The sequence below is a fragment of the Phoenix dactylifera genome, chromosome 11 (assembly GCF_009389715.1).
Source record: "Phoenix dactylifera cultivar Barhee BC4 chromosome 11, palm_55x_up_171113_PBpolish2nd_filt_p, whole genome shotgun sequence".
Classification (NCBI taxonomy): Eukaryota; Viridiplantae; Streptophyta; class Magnoliopsida; order Arecales; family Arecaceae; genus Phoenix; species Phoenix dactylifera.
Window position 1 is genome coordinate 457,025 of NC_052402.1, and position 26,252 is coordinate 483,276.

The 26,252-nt window shown below is 38.2% G+C and overlaps 2 protein-coding genes across 8 annotated transcripts; both read left to right on the forward strand.

Moving 5' to 3' along the window:
* Positions 1 to 1,164: 1,164 nt before the first annotated feature.
* On the forward strand, positions 1,165 to 8,683 carry LOC103708967 (ubiquitin domain-containing protein 1-like). 2 transcript variants are annotated; one of them, XM_008794097.4, is made up of 5 exons: positions 1,165 to 1,565; positions 5,107 to 5,232; positions 7,805 to 7,924; positions 8,010 to 8,120; positions 8,223 to 8,683. In XM_008794097.4, exons 1-4 carry the CDS (start codon positions 1,529 to 1,531, stop codon positions 8,072 to 8,074), a joined length of 348 nt encoding a protein of 115 aa, XP_008792319.1. In that variant the 5' UTR covers positions 1,165 to 1,528; the 3' UTR covers positions 8,075 to 8,120; positions 8,223 to 8,683. The 2 variants fall into 2 exon arrangements, with proteins under 2 accessions (XP_008792319.1, XP_008792318.1); XM_008794096.4 differs by having other exon boundaries at positions 1,167 to 1,565; positions 8,010 to 8,683.
* Positions 8,684 to 11,724: 3,041 nt separating this feature from the next.
* On the forward strand, positions 11,725 to 24,871 carry LOC103708968 (protein STICHEL-like 3). Of its 6 annotated transcripts, none has more exons than XM_039131156.1 (8): positions 11,725 to 11,959; positions 12,457 to 14,712; positions 15,418 to 15,637; positions 15,871 to 16,431; positions 17,518 to 18,187; positions 20,379 to 20,442; positions 21,644 to 21,732; positions 24,648 to 24,871. In XM_039131156.1, exons 2-8 carry the CDS (start codon positions 12,649 to 12,651, stop codon positions 24,739 to 24,741), a joined length of 3,762 nt encoding a protein of 1,253 aa, XP_038987084.1. In that variant the 5' UTR covers positions 11,725 to 11,959; positions 12,457 to 12,648; the 3' UTR covers positions 24,742 to 24,871. The 6 variants fall into 6 exon arrangements, with proteins under 6 accessions (XP_038987084.1, XP_038987087.1, XP_008792320.4 ...); XM_039131159.1 differs by having other exon boundaries at positions 17,524 to 18,187; XM_008794098.4 differs by lacking the exon at positions 24,648 to 24,871 and adding an exon at positions 24,130 to 24,257.
* The last annotated feature ends 1,381 nt before the right edge of the window (positions 24,872 to 26,252 follow it).

A 26,252-nucleotide genomic window follows, 5' to 3' on the forward strand; every position in this document is an offset into this window, starting at 1 on the left:
TTCAAGAAGGATCCATCGAAAATACTTTTTAATAATGCTAGGGGAGAAGGCACCCAACATACTTGAAGCTAAGGATTGAAGGTGCAGCTGATCTACGGCCTCCAAAATTTGACCCTTTTTGGACTTCCATGCTAATTAAAAGCTTCAAGCCATCTTCCCCTTCTATATTTGAAATTTTATACAATGTAAAGTAATCAAATGACCTCTTGCACTGTTTGTCATTCTAATTTTAATAGATATTTAATATCTCGAATCACTACTTGATCTTAGAATCCGATTTGGAGGTTATTCTGTTTCGATAAGGCTCGCCAACTAAAGTTTAATAGTATACTTGATGAATGAGATGGCCATGCACCAAAAAAATAGATATATTGAAAAAAAATTTAGAAGTAGGTGGTGCGGTTAGCTGGTTGCTCCTTTACAAGAAGAATAAGTATTTATAAAATATAAATGTAATTAATTTAAATAGAGTTTGTTTATTGGATCTCTTACAACATCTTTGACATTTTTTTCATATTATTTTAACTTAATGTTATTTTGATGGGGTTATTCTCTTTGTACCAAACAAATTGGAGTATGAGATGCCAAAAAGTCGAGCTGGTTGCCCCAAAGAGCTTCATAATTGGATCTCATTAACGCTCTTTTATACTTCAATACGAGCATACAAGTGATCTTCAAACCACAGACATAAGATGCTTAAAGTATTTATTAGATAAAGAGAGAACTCGAAATGCCGCATAATTTTTTTTACATTCCTTAAGATCTCAACAAAAATCCAAAAAAATTACAAATGACATAAAATTTGAATATTAAAATATAATTAAAAAAGTATTTAAAGATTCCCTGCAGAAATAATACCTTGCTGCCATTAATTTATATAAATATATTGAAAAAATATATATATTTTTTATACCGGCAGCTCACGCTAATTTTGCATGAGGATTGTGTACCAAATTAAAGGTCAAAATGCCCCATAATAATGGAGGAATAAGGATTGTGTACCAAATTAAAGGTCAAAATGCCCCATAATAATGGAGGAATAGGTACATCTGGAGTCTAAAAATTTGTTTGAGAGCGGTGAGAAGTAAAGGAGACGATCTAGTTTTTGTGAACAGCTTACTGAGAATGTAAGAATAAGGTGGTACCCGCTACTGGTACCGAGAGGAAGCGGGGAGTGGGAAAAGGCCAAAATTTTGCCCTAGCCCAAGAAAGGAAGCATCCAGGAGAACCCCAAAGAAATAATTAATACATAAGCCAACAGAACCCGAAACCGCACCTCAGACAGTCCAACGAGTACCACTTTGGACCTTCCCACCGGAGAGCTCCCGGAATTGCGCTCCCTCCGCCACCCGCATCCATCCAAACCCCACCGAATTCCGAGCCCTCTCTTCGAGATCCCTGACCGGACATCGGAGCCCTCGAGCTCGCTCTTCCTCCTCCTCCCTTCGCCGGGGCCGGCGAGAAGGCGATGGTCTGATCCCCCTCCCTCACGATCCGGAGGACAGACGACACAAGGGAAGCGATTGCGATGGGCTGCGCTGGATCCACCCAGAGCAAAGACGAAGGTGAACTCTTTCTTCTCCCCATCTCCCCCTAGGTTTCGATTTCTCCAGGTATTTCCCTCATCTGGGATGGGTTTTTTGGCGCACGCCCGTCGCGTGTACTCAAATTGTATAATTTTCTTGAGATGTCGTGTTATATTCATTATCCAAAACCTTTCTGTTTTGGTCTTGCTCTTGTTTCTTGATGATCATAACTGGATTTCTTAATTCCAGGTTATAGATTGGTGGATAGTAGTCGCTGTGCTCTCTTTATTGCTACTATAGCCCTTGTTTAAATGGTTCATATGGATCCAGGTGTTTTGAAAACTGGATCAGTTCAGATCGATGTATCAAAAGTCGAGTTTGTTCAACAATTGTCGGTTATGATATGCCTGTGGTGTATAGATTGTGAAGGAACAGCTTGGAACTTGCACCATGTAAACATTTATCATCTTGTAGCATTTTTTCCTGAAAAAAACTGGGTTCTAATATGTTAAAAAAATTTGGGGGTTTGGTATCGTGACTTGGGCCTTGATACCAACAACGAATGATGTAAGTCCGATTTTGAGCATTTAACGTGGCACAAAAGTGTGTTATATGCTTACCGGCATCCCTGAATCATCTGCCAGCTGGTGGATGGGATTACTGTTTTTGTGATCCAGTTGATGATTCACGAAGTCAATGGTGAAAATTTTCAGCTAATTAACATTTACAGCATTTAGTATCTTGTAAACATATCTTATCTTGTTAGTTTTTTTATTCAAAAATAACTGGGTTCTAATATGTAAAGAATTAATTTGGGGGTTTGGTAACATAAATTGGCTTTGATACCGACAATGGATGATGTAAGTTCAACATAAAGAATTTGATGTGGCATGAAAGTGCGTACATGCTTGCCAGCATTCAGAATCATCTGCCAGCTGGTGGATGATATTACTATTTTTTCTTATTTGGTTGGTGATTTATTGCATCAACAGTCAAATTTTGAGCTAATTCACATTTATGTTTTTTTTGGTTGCTGGTGTTTTTTTTTCTCTATTATGTAAAGAACTAATTTGGGGGTTTGGTAGTGTAAGCTGGGCCTTGGTACTGTCAATCAGTAATGTAAGTTTAACATAAGGAATTTGACATGACATAAAAGTGCATTTAGCTTACTGGCATTCCCGAATCATCTGCTAGCTGGTGGATGAGATTACTATTTTTTTATTTGGTTGAGGATTTATTGCATCAATAGTTAGTATTTCATCTAATTCACATGTATGGTTTTTATTATCTTTTTAGCATTTTTCATTAAAACAATTGGGCTCTAATATGTAAAGAATTAATTTGGGGGTTTGGTAGCATAAGGTGGGCCTCAGTACTGACAAATGATGACGTAAGTTCAACATAAAGTATTTGAGATGACATAAAAGTGCATATATGCTTACCAGCATCCTTGAATCATCTGCCACTTGGTGGATGAGATTATTATTTTTGCTATTTAGTTGATGACTCACAACAGTCATAAAGGAGCTTTTTTAGCTAATTTATATGGTATTCAGTGGCTACTTAAATGGCTATGCAGTTATTGTGGCTAGTTAAATGGCTTTGTGGTGTGTAAGTTTTTATTTTGCCTATTTAAATTTTAAGTGACCATTTGTTTAGACATTTAAACATCCACATAGAGGTCTTAGATTATAAATGGCTATTTACTCTACTCAATTGATGATATAGAACTAGATCCAAAATTTTATGCATTTAATGTTTAGTATAGACAATGTTATTTCATAGTTAAGCATAGTATCTAAAAGGTAAATGGTATGGTGTGTTTGACCTTTCATACAGGTACATGATCCTATCCATTCATTTGAAAATGGATAGATTAAGACGCGTGACTGGGTAACTAGTGACACATGTCAGTTTATCTGCTTTCATTGTGATTAAGCTTAAAGCCGTGCCTTCTTTTGACTTGTTCCCTCTCTCTCTCTCTCTCTCTCTCTCTCTCTCTCGTTTTACCTTCTTCTTCTTACTCTTGCAATGCAATGACTGATATGGAGAGCACTTATTGATGTCATCTGTGGTGGAGTGAGGGTGCCGATAGTGGGGAAGGAGGTGTTATGGATGGGAGAGGGCTCCCTGGAGATGGTTGGGGTTCAAGGGCGAAGAAGAGGCTGGGGAGGAGGTGAGGGCCCCTGTATATCACAAGGCAGTGAGCAATGTCTTGCTGGAAGTCTGCATTGGATGACGTGGAGTGGGCGGAGGTGGAGGTGTTAAGGGGATCCTTGAGCAGGAATGTTGCTTGAATTAGAGATAAAAAAATAAAGGCAAGGAAAAACTGGTTGGCAGTTGGTACATTTGTAAGTTTTCTATAATACCTCGCATTAACCAATGGTTGGGATCTACTCTTCTATGATTGTATCTATTAAAAAATATAAAAATGGACTGTAACAAAACCGTATCTAAAATGATTTTGTGCAGCAATTTGGTTAGGAAAGTCTTGATCATGAAATTACTGAAAGACTTCAAATTACTCAAGAGAATGATGGAAAAAAAAACCTAGAAGTAGAGACAACCGTATTTAGTGTTATGCCCCTGTTACTTATAATACAACTTTCAACTGAATAAGTCATCATTTAATAATTTATTATTTGTATCTTGTACTTTATACAAAGTAGCTTCCCTCTGAACTTTCATATATGTGTATATATATATATATATATAGAGAGAGAGAGAGAGATGTATGTATGTATGTATGTATGTATATAATTTTTCAAACTGCTTGAATTTATTACTCCATTTAAATTAAGGATTAAAAAAATCATGTCCCTAGAAGAAATAAGCAGATCCAAATTTTACATCCAACAGGGATTGTCAGGTTCTCTTGAATTGGAAGGGTTGAAGTTAAGGTGTTTAGTATATATTCTGTATTAGAGTCTTGTACCAGTGTTCATTTTCTCTAAAATGAAAAAAACTAGCTTATTTTTGGTCATAGCAAATGAAAGTTTTCAATTTGTCGAAGCCTTATTGATATTTAGGTTTGCTGTAGCATGTATAAAACTGTTTAATGGAACAATTTGACGTAATTTGAAACTTTTGAATGGTGCATATAACTCTGAACTACACCTCATGAAAGTCTTGTAAGCCTTGAGTGGTTATATGACTTTTGATTACACTGATGGCTTGACTTTTTAGTGCAAGTCATATGAAAGGAGATGTATCTTTTCTTTAACATCCTACTTCAATTAGCCACATTTCGTGTTAGACAATGAAGGTCAGTTTCTATTGTTCCACATTCTTTTGTTAATTGGTAGAATGAGCTATACAATGCATCCATTTTATCTTGCTTCATAATTTTGAAATCTTGTTCTCGTATGCAATCTTTTTTTTTTTTGGTACATTTTATATGAGTTCATTTGCAGTTGCAATTTACTCCTACATTTGTACCTTGTACTTCCTAGTTTAGTATCATTATTTTCAGTTTATGTTCAAGTAACATACAGCTTGACTCGTTATTACCCCTGCAACTTTGCCTTTTATACTAAGAGTTGGTTCAAGTTTTTGATCTGGTGAGCTTTAATGCTTGCAGAGAATACTACCAGAAAACTCCAAAAGCCAAAACCGTGGAAGCATACTCAACCAATAACCAGGACTCAGCTTATACAGATGCGTGATGAATTTTGGGATACAGCCCCTCATTACGGTGGCCAGAAAGGTGCTCATTCCGTTGAAGTTGACTTATCTTTGTTATTTGTTATTACCACCTGAGTTTTCTGAGAATTTAGCACCACCTATATTGTTGATGACTAAAGCAAAACTGTACTCACATGCATTGAAAACTTTTGCTCTAGTATCCAGTTTCCCATTGTTGGCCTTAGAATCATAAAAGAGCAAAAGAGTTTGAGATTGGGTTCTGTCATTAAATCATTGAAAATGAGGGTTTCAAATCATCATATATTCTGAAAAGTCACATATTCAAAAAGGTAATTTAACAAGAGCTTTGTCGTCTGTTCATTTTCCTTTCACTATTAAAGGTAATTTTTTTATTAAATGAGAAGAATGCATGCTAAGTGCAAATGATATTTAAAAATGTCATTATTTCCATATTCATTGCATCTTTTTGACATTTTTAAGTTGGCATGCCTGTTCACTTCTTCTTTGTTATGGTGAAACATCAAGCTGTGTGACTTGTCCAGGACTTTCATTGGTGCACTTGCTGAGCAGTTAAATTCTTTTCTGTCTATCAGATTTTATCATCACAGTGAATGTGGATGCATGTATAGTCAGAAATATGAATTTCATATCCATTTAACTGGACCTTGTTATAGTTTTATGCCATAGCTTGTTTAGTTGTAAGGTGAACTGATTAGAGGCAACCAAGTATTACAATGGGGATTCTGTGCTCCATAAAGATGAAAAATGTTTTGAGGAAAAATAAAAACTAAGGGTCAAATCACCATACAAGTTGAATCTAGTCCATATAGTCTCTCCCCAGATTCAATGTAAGCTGCTTTGTGCAGCCAGACAACCTACTGGTCGGAATGTCTGTTTTGTTATCAGAAACTCTCTTAAGTACATGAAAGGTCATTGGATAACTATATTTTCAACTGGTGCTTAATATAACAAGGGGAATAAATTCCAAATTTAAGTTGTTCTCTTAATGAGAGAAACTATGTCCATCTTCTAATGTTTTTTTTTGCTAGGAATCTTCTAATGTTTTAAATCCATAAACCTATTCCATGCTCTTACTTTAGCTTGACCAACAATTACAGAGGGCATATGGAAAATGGACCACATCCAGTTTTTTTCTTCTTGACGTGGAAATTGACACATCTGTATGGAACAACATAACCATTTAAGTTGCATAGTGAAAGAACATATTGCTTCTTTAAGACAGATGAGGATTCCATCTCACGTTCTTTGTAAATTACTTTCTTATATTCAACCTTCAGAAGGTTTTCATTTGTTTTCTTACCTTAAAATAGTGGTCCTTTTTCTTTCTAAGCAATTCAGCATTAATCTTGAAATTCCTCTACTTGCACATGCACTTCTATGCAACAAAATCAAACTTGTAATGCAGGCAAGTAATTTCTGTCTTTGTCCTAAAACCTTTGTTGTTCTATCAACATTAATTTAAAAATAAATTGCCAGAAGCCCATAGGAGTCTGAGTATTACAGAAGGTGCAATTAATCTGATAGGGAAATGACCATCGAGAATTATTGCCCCCCCCCCCCCCCCCCCCCCCCCCCCCCCCCCCAACCAACAAAAACAAAAGAAAAAAAGAAAAAAAAAAGATAAGTAAATTGAGTCTAGTTAAATGACCACCATGTAAATCTTCCTGATCCATTCTTGATCCCAAAACATAAACTGGTGAATGAACCATATTCTTCAATACATCCATTTGACATTTGGATTGCAAATTTTACAGAATAACACTTCTTTTATTAAAAAGAGAACTTGTCAAACTAACACATTGGCACTTCTAACAGTTTCTAGTAATTACAAGTGGGAGTGTCATGTGTATCTTGTCAGACTGAAAGTCTAAAGTGTACTTAATCTGCTTTAAAAAAATCTAATTGAAAGAATATTGTCAACATGCCCTTTTTGCTATGATCACACAGTCATGAACTTGGATTTCCATCCAGTTTGACTTATTTCCTATTGAAATTGAGGTGAGCTGTTGGGGGTCAACTGTCTACGTGTTTTTAGTGCCCGACATAGCCACCTACAAGAAACCAGATAAAGGAGACAAAAAATTTTCTTCACTGTACCTCAGTTGTCTTGCTGATGCACCAAGCTTCCGTGCTCATTTGTATCCTGTCTCTACTTTTCCTCTTATTACCTTCATTTGACTTTTTTAAGATAAGGGCTACATCCCTTTCAATTTAATGACCCCTAAACTTTTCTTATGGAAAGATTTATAGCAACTTAGGTACTTCCTTCCTAATGCTGATCTTTTTAAGAAAAACAGAGATCAAATTGATTAAGAAAAAGGAACCCTTACAGTGTGCAAGTTCCCTTTCAGCAAAGTGCTAAGATGTATGAGGGATAGTGTTACTATTTCTTTTCCCAGTTAGTGTTTCATTTTCCTAATAATAGTGTGGTATTGTCTACATAGAAGACATTCTCAATAATAAAATGCTTATTGAGAGAGAGAGAGAGAGAGAGAGAGAGAGAGAGAGAGAGTTGTAGCCACATCGAAACCTACTTCGCCAATGGTTGCTTCTGAAATATCTAGAACATTAAGGATTGTATGTTATTTATATAAATTATTTGGCTATGTCAGAGATTTGGGATGCACTCCGAGCTGCAGCAGAAGCTGATTTAACCCTTGCACAAGCAATAGTGGACAGTGCTGGTATAATTGTTTCAAATGCTGACATGACTCTTTGTTATGATGAAAGAGGTAAAAATGTGTTAGGTCTCTGTTTTTCTCTTTACATATCGGATCATATTTGTGGAACTGTCTTTTAACAATAGCCTTATTGCAGGTGCTAAATATGAATTGCCCAAGTATGTTTTAAGCGAGCCGACAAATTTGATTCGGGATAGTTGACCGAAGTGGGGATCTCAAGCATGAATAAGTCATCATTGTAAATCATGTAAATGACTCACCCTCCTCGTATCTTTACTGAAAGTCCAGTTTGAGCTTCTGCTCAGAACTTCAAACTTGAACCATTTTCATCTCAAGCTTCTATCTGTAGCTGGAGCTCACTTGATAATCAACAGAATACAAGCGTACCTCGTGTAGTGGTCCATTCATCTATTTTTGAAAAGATGTGCTTTCTGGCTTATGTGTACATGCTAAAAGGATGCAGTTGTTGAAAAATTATTCTTTCTGCCCATGGAAGACAGAGCTCAGAATGGATGGAGCGATTTGATAGATAGAACTCAAGCGCAATATATTCTTTATATAAATCGGCATTTCTGCAAGTATATCCTTCAAAGATGCCAAGCGTTAATGGGATCTGAAGTTTCTAAATGAATTGCATTGTTGTTCTGGCCTTTTGAAGGCATTCCTGGAGTATGATCAAGGCAAGTATGGATCAATTACCAAAAGAACTGCCAGAAATAGTTTTTGTCGATTAAACTTTTTGCATGACCTTTGGACTTGTGGTTACATTCCCAAGAGACACCATGGTAGCAATGGCTTCAGTTTTCTAAATAGTGACAATTTTGAGCTGAGTCTTATGATTGCTCTTCCACCATGATCTGATGATTCTCTGAATCATGGAAACCCAGTATCCAGGTAAGTAATGTTCCCCATTCTTCAGATTGTTGATGGAATAATACATGCCCTGTGAAGAAAAAGGGTTTTTAGTAATTAGTGATTTTGTTACTGCAAAACTATAACTTCGAATTCTGATTTATTCTCTAGTGTATCCACCAGCATAACATATTTGACTTGATGCATTTTTCAAGGTCAAGCTACGTGATCACTGATCACTGGACTTTAACATTGAGTCAGGAGACGGTGTGCAGGAGTCGGTCTGCACTTACCCTGTTCATTCATAACCCATTGCCTAGAGGCCTTAGTAGAATTAGGGCTTCCTTTTTTCTGGGTACAAGAGCTTGTTGATTAAGCAATAAAGATATAAAATTGGGGCAGAATATTCTGCCTATGGCACATACATCCAGATAGGACGTGTGAAATAGGCCAGCCATTCATATTTCTTTGCACATCTTCCCCATGGATTTCTTTCCATAATCTGTGTATAATTAGCAGTAGTTGGTGTCGCAGCATCTACCTTTGCCGTCTTCAGTCCTTTTTTTTTTTTTTTGCTTAAACCGTCTTCAGTCCTTTAAAATGCGAACAAAATCTAAGCCCCCATCATTCCCAAATCCGACAAAAAAGAAAGAGATAATGTAAGTACATACACCTCTCCTTAGCTGCTTCCTATCTTTTACGCTTTGTGGAATTTGCTAGCCTGGTCTCCCCTCAAGATATGACTACAAGAAAGTTAAAAGGGAATGCTATAACCCAGTTTAACACTTCCATAGTTGATCATTTTATATTTATTAATCTTTTACACATAGTTTGGCCTTGTTCTTACACACAATTAAGCCGGTTTCCTTACACCATTATGCTTGTTTTACATGCATGTCAAGAATTAAAATATAAAATGGTCCTCCAAATTAAAAGCCGAGAGTAAAAATGCTCTATCAGTAGAGTCTAAATCTTAAAGTACCATCAAGAATGCTTGAGACGACATTAAAATAGTTTAAAACAGCAATGATTTAATAAGCCCACGCCATTCCTCTTGCTTGAGAAGAGTGTAGCTAATGGAAGATCCTAGCTCGGGGAACCTTTCACAACGTAAAGGGGGAAAGGGAAGTGACCGGGTTTCAATTCACCAGGCCAAGTTCCTGAGGCGATGAGTTTGGACAGTGGCGATTAAAGAACAATTCACTGGTTGTGGCAGTGATGAGCAGAAAAGAAGGAACAGCCATGATTAAAGAATGGATTCGAAACTTGAAGCATTTGACTCGGCCTTCCATCGAATTTGGAGCCGAAGAGGACGGCGGGCACCCGTTCCCTTGATTTCGCAGCCACACCGTGGAACCAGCCCGGAAGTACTTGATTCCGTTGCTTTTAATGCGTTTTACGAGACTAAGCACGCACCCGACCACACAAATCCCTGCCATCAAAGCGTTAAATAATGGAAGAAAGCATGTAGCGGGCGGGGGACGTGAGGTGCCAAAGGATGAGTTTAGGTCCCCACATGCTAAAAGCCTTGAAATTAGGGCTGCTTAATGATCGAGTTAGATCACTTATTTGATAAAATAATTCAATTTAAATATATACTTTTTTATTTAATAAATATATTATATTTTTAAATTGATAGATTTTGATCCGATCCGACTCAATTGCCACTTCTACTTAAAATAACTTAACTTTGTTGTTTCGAATTTGCCATTAGAAGTTATCCTAATGGTAATTTATTTTTTAGTTTATGAAAAATGTAGAAAATATACTAGTTCGAGTGTGAAACACGTACAAGTGCTTATAAAATTGTACAAGTGTCTATAAAATTGAACTAGTAATGCAGTAATTTTATTGGCGGGTTTACTTTGAGTTTTCAAAAAATATCCAAACAAAATAACTGCAAATTAAGGATACACATTTTCTTCATGCTTTTCTATTGTCTCTATGGGAAGTCTCTTCTCTTTTCATAAATACTTTATTCTTATCATAAGCATATTTTTGCATCTTTCGCAAAATAATCGAGCTATTTTTTTTTTATATTTGAATACTTTCTAATAAGAAAAAAAATAATTCTTAGACAAGTTGATATTGTAATCCATTATGTGCCACACAATTGTTGTTAGTGTTACATATTTGATATATACTTTTTTTTATTTTTTCTCTACAGGAACAATATTTTTTAAAAAATAAAATTTTAAAAATTAATTGTTTAATCCTTCATGCGTATATTTTTTTTTCAAAAAATAATTGCTCCAGCTTGGTAACTGAAAATTAAAACTCATCTTCCAAAGCATCAAACCCTAAGATATATCCAAGCTTCTTATTTTCAGTACGGATATTTACAATATCCCCATGAAATCCATCCATTCCATTATTGATACGTGTGGTCCCGTCGTGTCGACATCTTCAGGGCCCGTCACATCCTTTTCCAACTCATCGTTTTTGACCGTTATAGGTCGGATGTGTGGGTCCCTTCTTCCCTAACACCCACCACGAATTAACCGTATGACAATAACGTATAAAATTTTTGTTCCCCTTCTCACACTCTCCCCTCCCCTCCCTCCCATCCAACGGTCAATCATTGATCCGACGGCTCCTAATCAATCTTCTTGACATAAATTACCAAAAGTACCCTTCCTACCAGCCACGTGTTCCCCCCATACCGGCAGCCTCCGGACCGAAGCACGTGCGTCGCGCCACCCTCGTTGTCGTTATCCCTCGTGGCGATGCTGCTTCCAATGATTGCGACAGCAACCCCTCCCCCCTTAATTACTCCTAATCTTGCCTAGAATTAATATATTCTCCAAATCCCAAAAGATCCCCTTCAATCAGGACCGTCCAAAGCACACAAAAGTCTCCAGTACGGCGCAAGGACATCAAATCAAACAGAAGGCCGCATCGATCGGACGGCCAGATTGCTCCTTAAAACCTCGGAGATGTATATGTATTTCATAAGGAAATGATTAACGGAGAAATATATTAGTGAAACCTACTAAAAACCCTATTCTGGGGCAATGGTACGCCCCCCGGGCGAAAGGGCCGCCTGCAAGTACACCGGGCACGGGAACCCCAGTTACCCCACCTCCCGTTCTCTCTCTAGATATCCATCTATCAATGGAGGAAATCGTCCAGCGACATCATATGGAGCTTCGAAAGAGAGAAGGATAGAGCGGCCGAGGGATCGAGATCCGCTCGGTGGGCGGAGGGTGCGAAGCATGCGATTTATCTTTTCTGGTGAGTGGCTCTGCTCTTGTTCTTGCATGAGTCTCTTCCTCTCTCGGTTTTGATGCTTCTTGGCTTTCGAGTTATCCGAAACGATGGAGGTTTTAGGTTTCAATTCTTGGAACAGGAAGCGGATGCAGAGTTGCGATTTTGAGATCTTTTCCGGGGTTTATTTTGCAGGATAATCGGATTTTGGATCCGATACTTCTGGTTTAGTGGTATTTTGAGTAGCTCTTGAGGGTGCCCTCGATTTCGTCTTCAAGCGAGTTTGTTTCTTGTTTTTTTTTTCTTTGTTGAATCTTTTGGCCATATGGAAAAAAAGAAGTTTTCTTTTTTCTTTTTTCTCGTTGGCTTTTCTTTTGATGGAGCTTGAGTTCTTCCAGAGTCTTTATGATGATATCTGGTTTTTATTGAACTTTTTGAGTTTAAATTGTTTTTTGGTGCCTGTTTCAAGTTTAAGATGTCAGGGATTGAATTAATGCCGTGTCATATCGTGTCTTTTCTGAAAGGGGGTAAGGCATGTGGGATTTGATTTCGTGGGCATTGGTGGAATAGAATGAGATGAAATGCATGCCTTGGTTTGGCATTGTCTTTATCGAGGCAAAAGATGGCAATTTGGAGGCTTGAAACAGCAATTTATGCCTTTCTTCGGGTGATTTGTTTCTGTTATTGCTGCTTGAAGACCCGATTAGGTTTTGGTCATGACCAGGGCGGTACGCGGCAATTTTCTTAAAGATGACAGCAGTGCTATCAGTAATCATCTCAAGGATGAGTATGGCGCCATTAGTGATCATCTCCGCTACCACGTTCATCTGACCAATTGCATCCACTTGAAGAACCACATGCACCACCACAGCCCCAACCCAGCCGAGAGATCCCTTATGAGGGATCTCATTGTTCTTCAGAAGTCAAGATCGCTTAGAGATCCCTCCACCAGTCCTCCGTCATGGTTTTCCCCTTCCACTTTTGGCAGCTACCCTAAGAGACCGGCAAAGGATGGTGCAGTGCAGAGTGGAAGAAGATCTATAGGTGCTGATGGGCGAAGGGAGGCTGGACGGTTGTCTGCAAGCTCACCGCTGGCTGCAGGTGTTGCAACATCAAAAGTTGCTGCTGCAGATTCAAGCAGCGGCCACAACATTGCAGGAGGAGATATGGATGCTGAAATAAGTAAAGGGGAAGAGCACAGCAGAAAGAGTCGGAAGAGCGATATTTCACATGGAAGCGAGAATCCTCCTCTGGACTTGCCACAGAAGGTGGAGGCAAAGGACAAGAGGATTTCCCAGAGGGTTGCCCATGGGCGTGCTGCTCGTCTCATGACTCTTTCGGAACAGTTGGAGGAGGTTGCAGGTCATACAGACAATGAGAGGAGGAATCCTCCTCACTTAAGCCGAAATAGGATCCACACGGGTGAAGAGATAATCCATGAGGAGCCAGAAGCAAGCAGTTATGGCCACTGTAATGGGTTGAAAAGCGGGAAGAGGCGTAGGTTCAGAGGCATGAGAAAAGCTCGTGGTTCTACTAATTCGAGAAGCATGGGAACTCAAAATAATATGTCTTCCGGCGCTCAATCGCTAGCTCAAGTATCCATGCACCAGAAGGGCTACACAGGGGAAGGACCAGAAGAGGATGCTGAGCTAGAATTTGCTCGGGCGCCAAGACATGTATGTGGGATTCCATGGAATTGGTCAAGGATTCATCATAGAGGTAGAACGTTTCTAGATATGGCAGGAAGGAGTTTGTCCTGTGGGCTATCTGATTCAAGGCTGAGAAAAGCTGAAGGCCCTGTTGGACAAAGACGAGGGAATACTTCAAATATGCCTCAAATTGCACCTGATCATTTAAGTTCATCAACAAGCTCTGATTCAGAGGCGCAACTATTACTAGTTGAGGCATCAGGATCTCAGGATAGTGATGTCAATCCTTATTTGACGCAGGATTATTCAGGAGAACTTGGAATTTTTTCTAATCACAGCCTAAGACATGAAGACTCTGACCTTGCATCTGAAGCACGGTCAGGTAATCAGCAAAAATTTAGAGGGTGCCGCCATGGCAGGCATCGAAGCCTGACCCAGAAATACATGCCAAGAACCTTCAAAGATCTCGTGGGTCAAAACTTGGTTGTGCAGGCTCTTTCTAATGCTGTTTTAAGAAAAAAAGTTGGGTTAATTTATGTCTTCTATGGACCTCATGGGACAGGGAAGACATCTTGCGCTCGTGTATTTGCAAAAGCTTTGAATTGCCAATCCATGGAGCATCCAAAACCTTGTGATGCCTGTGCTTCCTGCATCTCACATAATTTGGGTAAGAGTCGAAATGTGCTGGAAGTGGGGCCAGTTGGTAACTTCAACTTTGAGAGCATTGTGGATGTCCTTGACAATGTGATGCTATCACCATTGTCATCTCAGTATAGAGTGTTCATTGTTGATGACTGTGATACCTTGCCCCCTAATTCATGGAATGTCATCTCAAGGATCATTGACCGAGCACCCAGGCACGTGGTTTTTATCCTTGTCAGATCGAATCTTGACCATTTGCCTCATATAATCATATCCAGATGCCAGAAGTTCTTTTTTCCAAAACTGAAAGACTCCGATATCATCTCTACCTTGCAGTGGATTTCAACCAGCGAAGGCTTAGAAATTGACAAGGATGCCTTGAAACTCATAGCATCGCGATCAGATGGATCCTTAAGAGATGCTGAGATGACCCTTGATCAGCTGAGTTTGCTTGGACAAAGAATTTCTCTTTCTCTTGTTCAGGAGCTTGTAAGTTATTCACTATTCCTATTTTCTCAATTTTCTTGATTGAATTTCACAATTTAAATGTTTAATTAGTATATTTCTGGAACTGGTCTGGAATTTTTCATCATCTGCATTTCTAAACTCAAAATAGATTTCATTGAACTTGAACATGCCTCTCACTAAAATTTCAAGAGACTTAAATAAATCAATATTTAAATTTTCAAAAGTTTCAAAGAGAATCATATTTGGCTGATTTTGAATGATGAGGAAACAAAGATTTGGAACTAAGGACAGATTTGCAATTGCATTTTGAATTCCAGCTGCAAATGCGGTTATTGTGAAAATAAGACACCATCTATAGCTTAGCAATCATATGTTGTGTCATATGCAGTTCTAAAGATTAATTTTCAATCCTACTGTTTTTAAGGATGCATAATTCATGTATATAGTGGTGACACACCCACATGGGAATTTTGGGTACTCAATCTTCATAATTTTAACTGCTGCTGGAGTTAGGGGAGTGATGAAGTAACCACTGGCTCTTTGTGGCACATTTGGACACTAGGATTCTGTAGTTCAGGCATCAGAGCTGTGTATAGATCACTTTAATTGGTAATGAAGGAATTTAATGCATTAGTCTGCTGTAGTAAAATCTTAACTTCTAGAAGTCAGTTCAGATTTGCACTATCTGACATAAACAATTCTCATTGTTATTTGCTCATTTCCCAGGTTGGTTTGGTGTCTGATGAAAAATTGGTGGATCTGCTTGATTTGGCATTATCTGCAGACACCGTGAACACTGTGAAGACCTTAAGAGAGATAATGGAAACTGGAGTGGAGCCGCTGGCATTAATGTCACAACTTGCTACAGTTATTACTGATATCCTTGCCGGTAGTTACATATTTACACGAGAAAGACTACGCAGAAAGTTTTTTCGCCGACTCACCTGTGAGTTAAAATTCTTTTTGCTTCAACCTTTATATTTCAAAATCATTACAAATACTAGGTTATTTTTTTTATCTATTATTGAGTTTCATCTTCTGCTTAACTTTGTTGGAAGTAAATCTCGATATACGAGAGTACAGCATATTTCTGAAATATGCTACTATGCTACTACAATTGTCTCGTAATTTTCTAGGCTTTGCCCAACTTATTTATATCTCACATTTTGATTGTTTTAGTATCCAAGGAAGATATGGAAAAATTGCGTCAGGCTTTGAAAACGCTATCTGAAGCTGAAAAACAGCTGAGGGTGTCAAATGACAAATTGACTTGGCTGACAGCTGCTCTGCTTCAACTTGCTCCAGATCAACAATATATGCTGCCAAGTTCTTCTGCAGACACTAGTCTCAACCACAGCCCATTGGTCCTAAACAACTACCGTGACAGAGGTAAACCTAGGAATTTTACTAATGAGCAGGATGAGATGCATATTTGTGACAGGGACTTGTCAAGAGGAAATGGAACAGGAAATCATGGCTACAGAGTTGTTAGCGTTGCAGTGCATGGTAATAATAAGGTGATTCGTAATCACCTCAGTGGAACAGGACATGGTGAGCAAACTTCACGCAGTCTTATGCTGTCCAGTGGAGCTACTAAAGCAGGTGAAGAATATAATTATGGCAAAACCAACAAGGATAATGATAAGATCTGGCGAGCAGTACTTGAGAATGTTCAATCAAACATGCTTAGGCAATTTTTGTATCAAGATGGAAGGCTAATTTCAGTCAGCCTAGGTACTGGTAAGTTCTTAAATTCATGCAAGTTCATATATTCTGTATTTAACCTTAGTATGTTCTACAGCAGGAAACATCACAGTCTGATATAAGTCAATATGTTCTTTGGATATAGTTAGAACAAAATTTTGGAAAATAACGTGAAAATATTGAAACAGATATGCCGAGGCAATTTTTTCTATCCAGAAGGAAGGCTGAAGTCAGTCAGCCTAGATGCTGTTAAGATTTTAAATCCACGTTGCTTCTGTAGCCTGCCTTTGTCCTTATCATGTCCAATTTCCATGAAAAGAAATAATACGTGCAGTTAAATTGTCTAAATGCTCTTTGAATATTGTATGCTAGCTGTTTTTTAAAATTGTGAAAATAATTGAGAAGGCTGCTGGCAGGAGAGATAGCCTGTAAAAAGAAATGAACAACAAAGAAGAATTTGTAAATTTGACGTGAAATAATTGGTATGAGGCTTGATATTTCAATAGTTTATGAAAAGTTTCTTGCATGCTAAGGTTATTTGATCTGTTCAGTCCCCATTTCCTTTCTTATCCTCCACGGAAGTTGTGTCTTTGTTCTTAGTAAATCGTAAAACTTGCTTGAAATTGCCAACTTATTGAGCTGGAAAAGTCTCCTGATGGTTGTATCGTAGACCTGGGTTCAAATCCCACCTTCACCATGTTTTTTGGGGGGGATAATGGTATTTGTGGGAGGGTTTTTCCCCCGGTTGTGTAGTCCATTTCCTATTGGGCCTTTCTGCCAAAAGGAGAAAAAAATAGAACTTGTTTATGATATTATAATTTGAAAGAAGAGAATTGCAGCTAGTCTACACATCCTGAAATATTTTCCATTATTGTTGTTATTTAAAAGGTCTGCCAGCTGTAGAAATATTTTAAAATGGGTTTTATTAGCTTGAAATTTTCCTTGCTTTATGTTATCTTTTCTCGCATAATGCTTGTGGTCCTTCCTGCCTCTCCATGAGCATTCTTGAATATATCTTGCAATGGCAACCTTGGTTCCAAATGAAGAATGTTGAGTTACTGTGAAAAAAAAATCCACTCTTAATGGCTTAAAATTGAATTATTGATGTTACTGCTTTCCCAGTGGCAGCCCCTACTGTGCAATTGTTGTTCAGCTCAGACGGAAGCAAATCCAAAGCTGAGAAGTTCAGAGGACAGATTTTACAAGCATTTGAATCTGTACTTTCTTCTGCCGTAATACTTGAAATCAGATGTGAATCTAGGAAAGATGGGAACTCAGACGTCCAAAATCAACATATTTTGCCTGCTCCTGAGAATGGTTCTTCTCAGATGATGAAGAGGCAGTCAATCACCAATCAGAGGTCACTTGATTCAGGGTCTGAAAAACTTACAAGAAGGCTTCCAAAAGAAAATGGTATTAAAGGGATAGGCTCTAGACAAGGTAGATGGTTGCACACCGATCCCCACGTAATGGCTGAAGGTGAAATAATTGAAACAGGAGCTTCTCCTCTAGAGCATGGGAACATTGAATTAACCAATAACACTATAGGACCTACAGAAAAGGCACTTGAAGGTGTATGGGTTCAAGAACCTTCGTCTTCTCAGCACCAAGCTAACTTGAATCCTCTATCAAAAAGTAGGCAAAGTGAAGAACAATATCGGAGACAAAGCTTGGTTAGAGGAAAAGTATCCCTTGCACATGTCATTCAACAGGCCGAAGGTTGTTCCCAGCGAGGTGGGTGGTCTAGACGCAAAGCAATATCAATTGCTGAAAAGCTTGAACAAGAGAACCTGTAAGTATTGGAATTGCAGTTCTTATTTATGGTATCTTATGATTGCTCCGTTTGTTGTTTTGTTATTTGTAGGAAAAAATTAAGAACAATTACCATATGCATCTGTTTTTGGATTGGAAACCAAATTTGCTTTAAAAGCTTCTGTATTAATATTTCATGGTTGGATAAGAAAGCATTAAGGAAATCAAAAATATCTACTTTGTGCTGAAAATGTTATCAGACTTTCACTATGTTTGGAGTTAAGATATGATAAGGATCTTGCTCATTAAGAAACTTGGAAATTGTTGCATGGAAATGCAGATATCCTCTCAAACAAATTGTTGTATTCGGGGAAAAAAAGAACTACTGATAATGTTGTCCTGAATTTGATATTAATATTATTAGACATGAATGGGTCCTTTTAATTCCTGTTTATTTATTTTAAATTTCTTAAAGAACATTGCATTTGAGAGACTGCTTAGCTGTCAGAAATCTACCTTTGACTTGTATTGAATTTGGTAAAAACATTATTTGGATTCCCGAACCTCATTCCCGCTTGATGGTCTTGTTTCATGTTTTAACATATATAACCGACAAGTAAAACAGTAATTGGGCTGGCAGGTTTCGTACAGTCCATATAAATCAAATGGGTTGGGCATGGATATTTTTCTCTTCAACTGATTATAAATATGTGAGTTCCAGGTTAAGGGTTTTTTGAGTTAAGTCAAATCTGACCTGGCCTGACCCATTACCACCACACAGCCGAAAGGCTAATTGTAAGTGAGTATTTAGTTATAGTTAATTTTACATTATTTGGACTCATTAAATAAACCAAGACATACATAATTGGAAGTTATATAGTAAAAAAAGATCAAAAGTTTTAATTTCAAAAATCACATATCATTTTCATTTGTCATTCTTTGAAAAGATTGATTATTTAGTATTATTGAGGCGTCATAATGAATACTCACATAGCATTCACTTAAACTATAGCTCCAACTTTTTAAAACTACATAAAGTTTAGTACAACCCATCAAATCCAGCTTAGATTACAAAATTCTATCTTATACCTAGAAAAAGCCACTTATGAGGCTGCATATTTCTCACTCCTGGGCCTCGAGTCCTCGACTTTGATTGAAGCACATGTTTGAGAGGCACTAAAACTTAACACCTTCCTCCACATTGTCACATACTCAGATCCGATCTTTAATCAAATCTTACCTAATCTGCTTGAGGTTCAGCATTGTTCTTTTCTGTTCTTTTGCCTTAGTATCATTCAGTCTGATTGTCACATCAAGCATCCCATAATCCTTATACAATTCATTACTTCGGATCCGTGGTGTTTTTCCAGTCTGCCTGTGTCTTTTCCTCTTGTTTTTTACCAGAACTTCTCCCTATACTTAGAACATAGGAGAGGAATGACTCATTATGTGCATTTAAATATTGGTGTTTGATAGCTTCTAATGGGTGGGTTGAAGGTGAGGGAAGCTGAAATAGAATATATTGAGCTGTGTCCAAACTGTTCATGAACAGCTTGATTGCTTTGCATCCCTAACTGACCAGGGTCCTTTTCAGTTTGATGTTCAGTGTGATCTTGAACGCCACCCAGTCTGCAAGTACTAAAACATTATAAATATTAGGTATCTTGCCTGGTAAAGATAAAATCCAGTACTGGGCCAATAATTTGAGCAATATGCCCTAAACTTTTTCTTCAAGTGTGGAAACCACTGGACTAGGAGTAGGATTGGCTCTCATAATTATAATAAAGTGAAAGATGTTGATTTTTTTTTGGAATACTGCCATGCTAAATCGAAATTAAATGTCCAATAGCAAGTTGATGACATAAGGAGTTCGTACATGCTCACTCTTATGTGAATAATACATGCATAGAATCAAACATTCTATAAAATAGTAAATAGTAGACAACATTTAATCATGTTTGTAAATATTCATTCCATAACAAATAGTGGAAGAATTTAAATTGTAACATGAGTTTGATCCTTCTATGTGAAAATTTTTGGTGCGCTTTTATATTATACTTGGAACTATGCTAGTATGTCATGCACTTGAAGGAATGCAGCCCACACGTTTACTGAACAATATATTATAGATTTCCATTATGAGTGTGAAGCGTTATGTGAATTTATTACCTCAACTATGCTTTAAGAAATAAGCTTGTTTGGTTGTACTGATAGCTACCCTAATTATACAGGAGACTGGAGCCCAGATCACGAAGCTTACTCTGCTGGAAAGCTTCCAGGATAACTCAAGCAAAGGTATTGCACTGAAATATCATTTATTGCATTTTTGTGTGCATAGTAATAGCCTTCCCTAGAATTTAATTTTTTTAATAATCAACACAGGCTGATTAGCTTATTATAAACAACAACAACAACTTACTTTCTTGTTACTGTTAATGTTTTAAACAACATCGGATCACACCTGCTATTATAAGCTGCAGTCTAGCTTTCCTGACCAAGAAGTCGATATTTTCATTAAATTGCTGGATGCCTGGTTTAAATTGGGCTTGATGTTTTGTCATTATCTAAGATCATGAGAAACTCTTGTTCTTTTTCTTTTGTTAATTTATAGGCATCGATGTTTCTGCATCTTTCCACGCCTAATAAAGAAGGAAACTAGCTAATTATATAATTAAGGCTTTTCCAACTTATTTTGACAGATACTGAAATGTGAGTGTAGATTCTCTAGCAAAGGTGATGTTGTATGCGCCTTTTTCTTTCGGATAACACCACCCTGGTAACAGAGAATCCACTGTCCTGGAATATCAGTGCTTCACATGAATATTTGGTGTCTGATATGGTTACCATGGTCCATGGTTTGTCGTACCGGTCCGTACCGGCCGTTACGGGCTGGTACGCACCGGTCCGGCCTGGGATCGGTACCAGATCAGCGTGGAATGCGGTACTGGTAATTTATTGTTGGAGAACCGGTTCGGACCGGTACGGGACCGGTTGGACTGGTATGGGACCGGTTCGTATCGGTCCGGGCCACCACCGGTACGCCGACCGATACCGGTACAGCGGACCTTGCCATGGTCCTTGACATAAATTAATATCTTTGAGCAAGTAAGTAATGTAGAAAGAATAATTATCCATTTATATTTTTGATCTTTAGGCAAATTAATTCTAAAAGATTCTTTTTTGCGCGGAAAATAAGAGGTTGCGTAGTTTTCATTATGTAGTTTAGTTGTAATATATGTGTGTATGTGTTTTTACCATGGTTGACAAATTGATATCTTTGTGCAAGTAACTAATATAGAAAGAATAATTATTCATTTGTATTATTGATCATTAGGCAAGTTAATTCTAAAAGATTCCTTTTGTGAGGGATGCAAAAAAAAAGTTGCAGTTTTCGTTATGTGATCTAGTTGTAATATGTGTGTGCATGTGCACGTCTATGTGTGTATTCCCCTTTTCATGATGAGCCTGCTATTCACTTTATAAGTTGTCTCCTCAGCTCTCAAATCTAAGAGTCAGGACACGGAGACCACGCTCTTTGTTAAAGCTTGTTACATGTGGAAGATGCCTTCGTGCCAGATCTCCAAGGTAAATTCCCCATTCATATCCAATTAGTGTCAATGATGTATAAGACATATCTGCATTGCTGCAGTTGTCTTACATGTATTACTTAGTTCTCTTTTTTGACTTTGTTATGTCAGTCATTTTAGGAAATTTTGTACATTCGTCAAAAAGTGAAAGAATGAAAAATGCAATCCATATTCTTTTATGTTAAAGTTTGCAAATATATCTCTTATTTTTATCATTTTGGGAAGAAATTGGCGAAGGAAAGTCTGTATCTGATGTTTTCTGCTTGAGCTCAACCTGAATCGAGACTATATAAAATAACTCGCTGATGCATACCTCTTAATTTTTTTCATGCTTTATAAGAAGGTGTCACAATATATTCTGAGCTGAACACCTCAAGCTCATGTAAGTTCTTTCAGGTTAGAGCTTTGGCAAAGTCTTCCATTTTGGTGTAGGAATCCCTAGGCCAAGTTCTGTTAAGAACTCCAAACCTATTCAAATTTTTACATGCATGTGATCTATAGTGTTTTGGCCCTCACAATATTTATGTTCCTATAGTTCTGTCTCCACATGTTAAGGTATCCCTATTGGAATGTATTTAATATGAGAAATGAACTGATGCAGCCCTCGTGTAAGCTGTATATATATCTGTTTAACACCAAATTGCCAGGTTCATCATGAAATTCTTATTTCAGAGTATGTTTCCCTGGGTTTTCAGCCCCTTGGTTGCCATCGAATCTGCAGGGAATTTCCTTGCCTATGTATGATTGCTAGTATCTGTTTGGCTGCTTCCCTCAGCATCAAATTGATAGCTGAGCAATGTGAATCAACTCATTACTGAGCCTTCCCCCATTATCTCAATCTACGTATTATGGGGAAAATTTTCCATCAAACTTGATGCTTACTGAACCCAAGGTCATCCTTACCCCCTTCAACATGAGCTTCTCTGAGTTCTTTACCTGCAACATACTCAACATGAGCTTCTCTTAGTTCTCTACCTGCAATATACTCAACATACAAGTTACAGTGTCAGGCATGGATCTGCCTACCTCGAAGTGCTTAATGACAAACTCTTGCTTCTATGCTGTTTACGGTAGTCAGTCTAGATTTCCATCAAAATTAATTTCAATCTGAATCTCCATCGAGGGAGCATCCAGACAGGATTAGATCCAATGATTGTTTAAACTATGGCATATTTTGATCCTTTTACGGCCGAGCATGATTCAAGCTTAATGTCATCTGAGCTCAAGCTTGTCAGATCAATTGACAGCCCACCTTCCAACACTGTTGATCTTCGAAGCTTTATCAAAATGAGAATCAGCAGGCCATAAATTTATGTTCCGGTTCGAGTATCTCAAAATGAGAGAATATTTGGAGTGGTGCTTGTAGTACACGAGTCATGCTTCATTTTGGAGTTTATGTTTCGGACGGAGAATCCAAATAGGAGGAAGTTAGGATAAAGCAGTGGTGATTCAGATCCTCATAAGCCTGCATGGTGTTGATGACAGGTGCAAAATACATGAATAATGTTTCAGTTTGGTGGTTCATTAATATTTTGTTTTCTTCGTATGCTTTATCTAAACGATGTAAATATATCATTGTTATGAGCTAGTTACCTTATGTTGGCCTTTTGGTAATTTGGTGTTTCATGTTTATCTGTCATATGCATATAGTTTGTCATCCATTTGCAATCTACAATGAGATGAGCCAAGGAAGATATCATAACTCGAGCATCTCATCGACCTTCTATTAAAGCCTCATCCTTCGATATTAGTTTCCATGAAACAATTTTGATGTGCTCTCTCAGGTTCTACTGGTTTTAAAACTCCTTATTGTTCTTTTTTTTTCAATAGATTTCCATTAAATTTTGATTATTCTAGATTGAGGAACAAAGTCTATTCCTAAAATGAAATGGGGAATCCTATGGAATACCAATGACGAGTTGTCCAACAGCGGGATTAGAGAGGCGAGGCATAAGCTGATCCTCGGTCCACAGGCCTAATCAATTCAACACACATCAGTCTTTTTACTTAATAGTTGTATAGCTTCATGTTATTATTATTTTTTAGTATTTGCACCGACCGCGCCCTTTAGCAAGATAATAGTTGTGATTGTTCTCTTCCTAGTGTATATCAAATCGTTTATCCTATAAGATTTTTTAGTTCTTGATCCTTTTTTTTCTCTCTCTCTCTCTCTCTCCTTTCCACTATCTTCTAGATTCCACTATGTTTTGTCCTAAAGTCTCATATATGTGCTAGTTAAACCAGAAGTCCCACCTGGTGTCGTCCCTGTGCCTTTTCATTCTTCAACACTGCATGCAAGTGTGCTATCCTTTTCCGTTTTCATTGTAATTTCTTTTTAAAAAATATCAACAGAAGCCAATGAAGAGATAACACGAATTGCTTTCGTCTGTTGTAGAGGATAGCGGGTCAGGTGCAGCAGGGGTTGGTAATCTCTGTGAAAGCTTTCTTTGGTAACGTTTGCACTCTTTTGCTCCATTACAAGAGATAATGTGCTTTTTTGTGAAGCACACAGATTTCTCTAAGGTAGTGTTTGTATTATTTTTATTTTTTTTTCTCTCTACCTTTTTTCATTGTGAGGCTCAGGATGATACATGCCCATACATGAAATTAACCACCATAAGGGGCGGCCACCACTACTTTATTGTATGCCCAAGTAGGATTTAGGCTACAAAGTAGAGAAAGATCGATGTTTACAAACGAAAGCCACGTCTCATCTAACGATATGAATCGGGGACCGAGTAGGTTATCCAATTGAGAGCCTCCTCCATCGCCCTCAACAGCCAGATGAAGTCCGCAGCCAAATCGTCGTCGCCACCCGAGCGGCCTACGTTGCTGTATCCATGATTTACGCCGCCGTAGTAATTGTTATTGGTGCCGCCGCTGCGTACTAACGCCGTCTCCCTCCTCTCACAGAAAACGTGCCTGCAGACCGGACACTTGCCGTGGCCCTTCACCCATGGAACCAAGCAGTCATTATGGAACATATGGTTGCATGGAGTCATCATGACTTGCTCCTTGGGTACGAAGGTCTCCAAGCAAATGGTGCAATGCTTCCCTTCATCCTTGTCCTCATCCTCTGCGTTCGCAGCTAAATTGCTATTTCTGCTGCTGAAAAGGCCTCGCCTCCATGCCCTCCGCCTTGGGTAGGGAGGGTTATATATATGCCTCCTCATCTTTTTCATGGCTTTCTTGAACTCCTCCTCGCTCAGGCCGGGGTCCTCCGGCTCCGAGGCCGGCCCCAGATGCCACTCCCCACGGATCCGCGGCGGGGAGTCTTGTATGAATTGTCGGAGCCTCGGGTTCACCCTATCCTCGTCGTCGCCACGAATAATAAGGATCCGTCTCGGCGAATGAGGTTGTAATGGAAAGCTGATGGAAATTGCTTGCGGGTCAGATGGATATTTAAATCATCATATTTCATTAACTGTATGTATATAACTTTTACTTGGTCGTAGACTCGTAGCTATATATGAGGTATCATAGATTAATTAAGGAGATCCTTCTTATAAACTCTCTTTATTGCTATCAACTTTTAGTGTGTGTTTTTCCTGTTTTTCAAATTTAAAACCTTGAAACAGAGCTTAAAGGTGAAAAGCACCATAACTGCGGTCATGGGGTGTGTATATATATAAATATGGTGCATACCGCGTTAAGGCATAGGGACCAGTCCTCACTCTTTCCTCGAACAATCTCCAAGGAGCATACAAACTCCCATCTTCATCCTGGAATCAATGTTCATCAAAGAAGGCAGAGGGATGTTAGAAATCTTTGGTGCTAATGATAGATTATGGAGAGTAAACCTACCCGCCGAGGGTATAGAGGCCAGGAGACGGTGCAGTTCCTGTTCCAGCGTCGATCGCGATCAGGAGAGGAGGTTTCGTCATCATTTCCAGCTCTCCAATTTCTTGAGGTGGTCATCCTTCAGCTGCGGTTTCCCTGGCAATATGGAAGTGAGTGCTTTAGTTCTACGCTCTCGTTTTTATCTTTTGTGGGACGACAAGAATATGCTTTTCTTTTCCACTTTCCAATGACCACTAATTGAGGCACGTAAAAAGGAGTATTCTCCTTCAACCGGTGGATGCTCCATATCTTTATTAAAAATTCTGCGAATATGAAATCAAGTTCTGGGAAGAAGCTTCAAAATGTGACAATGAAAGGTATTCCATGAGATGTCATATATTCGAAAGTTGTGTTGCTATGAACAGTTTGACTCGATCATATCAACTTCTATAAGATCGTTTTCTTCTGTACAATACTAAATTGACAGAGCTTCATAAGTGCTACAACATGTTGTGCATTAGAATTCATGGTTATGAACCTGAATATCTTAGGGTTTTTTCCTCTCTCTTTTTTTTTTGATAAAAAGAGCTCATAAACAACAGGCTATACAATTGGGGCAACCTTCTTCTAAATACCCCTAATCTCTAGAATTCTGGTGAATTAAGTCCTAGTTCATTTGATATGGCTATCAAAGACTTCGCCAATTTATTTTTTTTTCCAACAAAAAAGAAAGGAAAA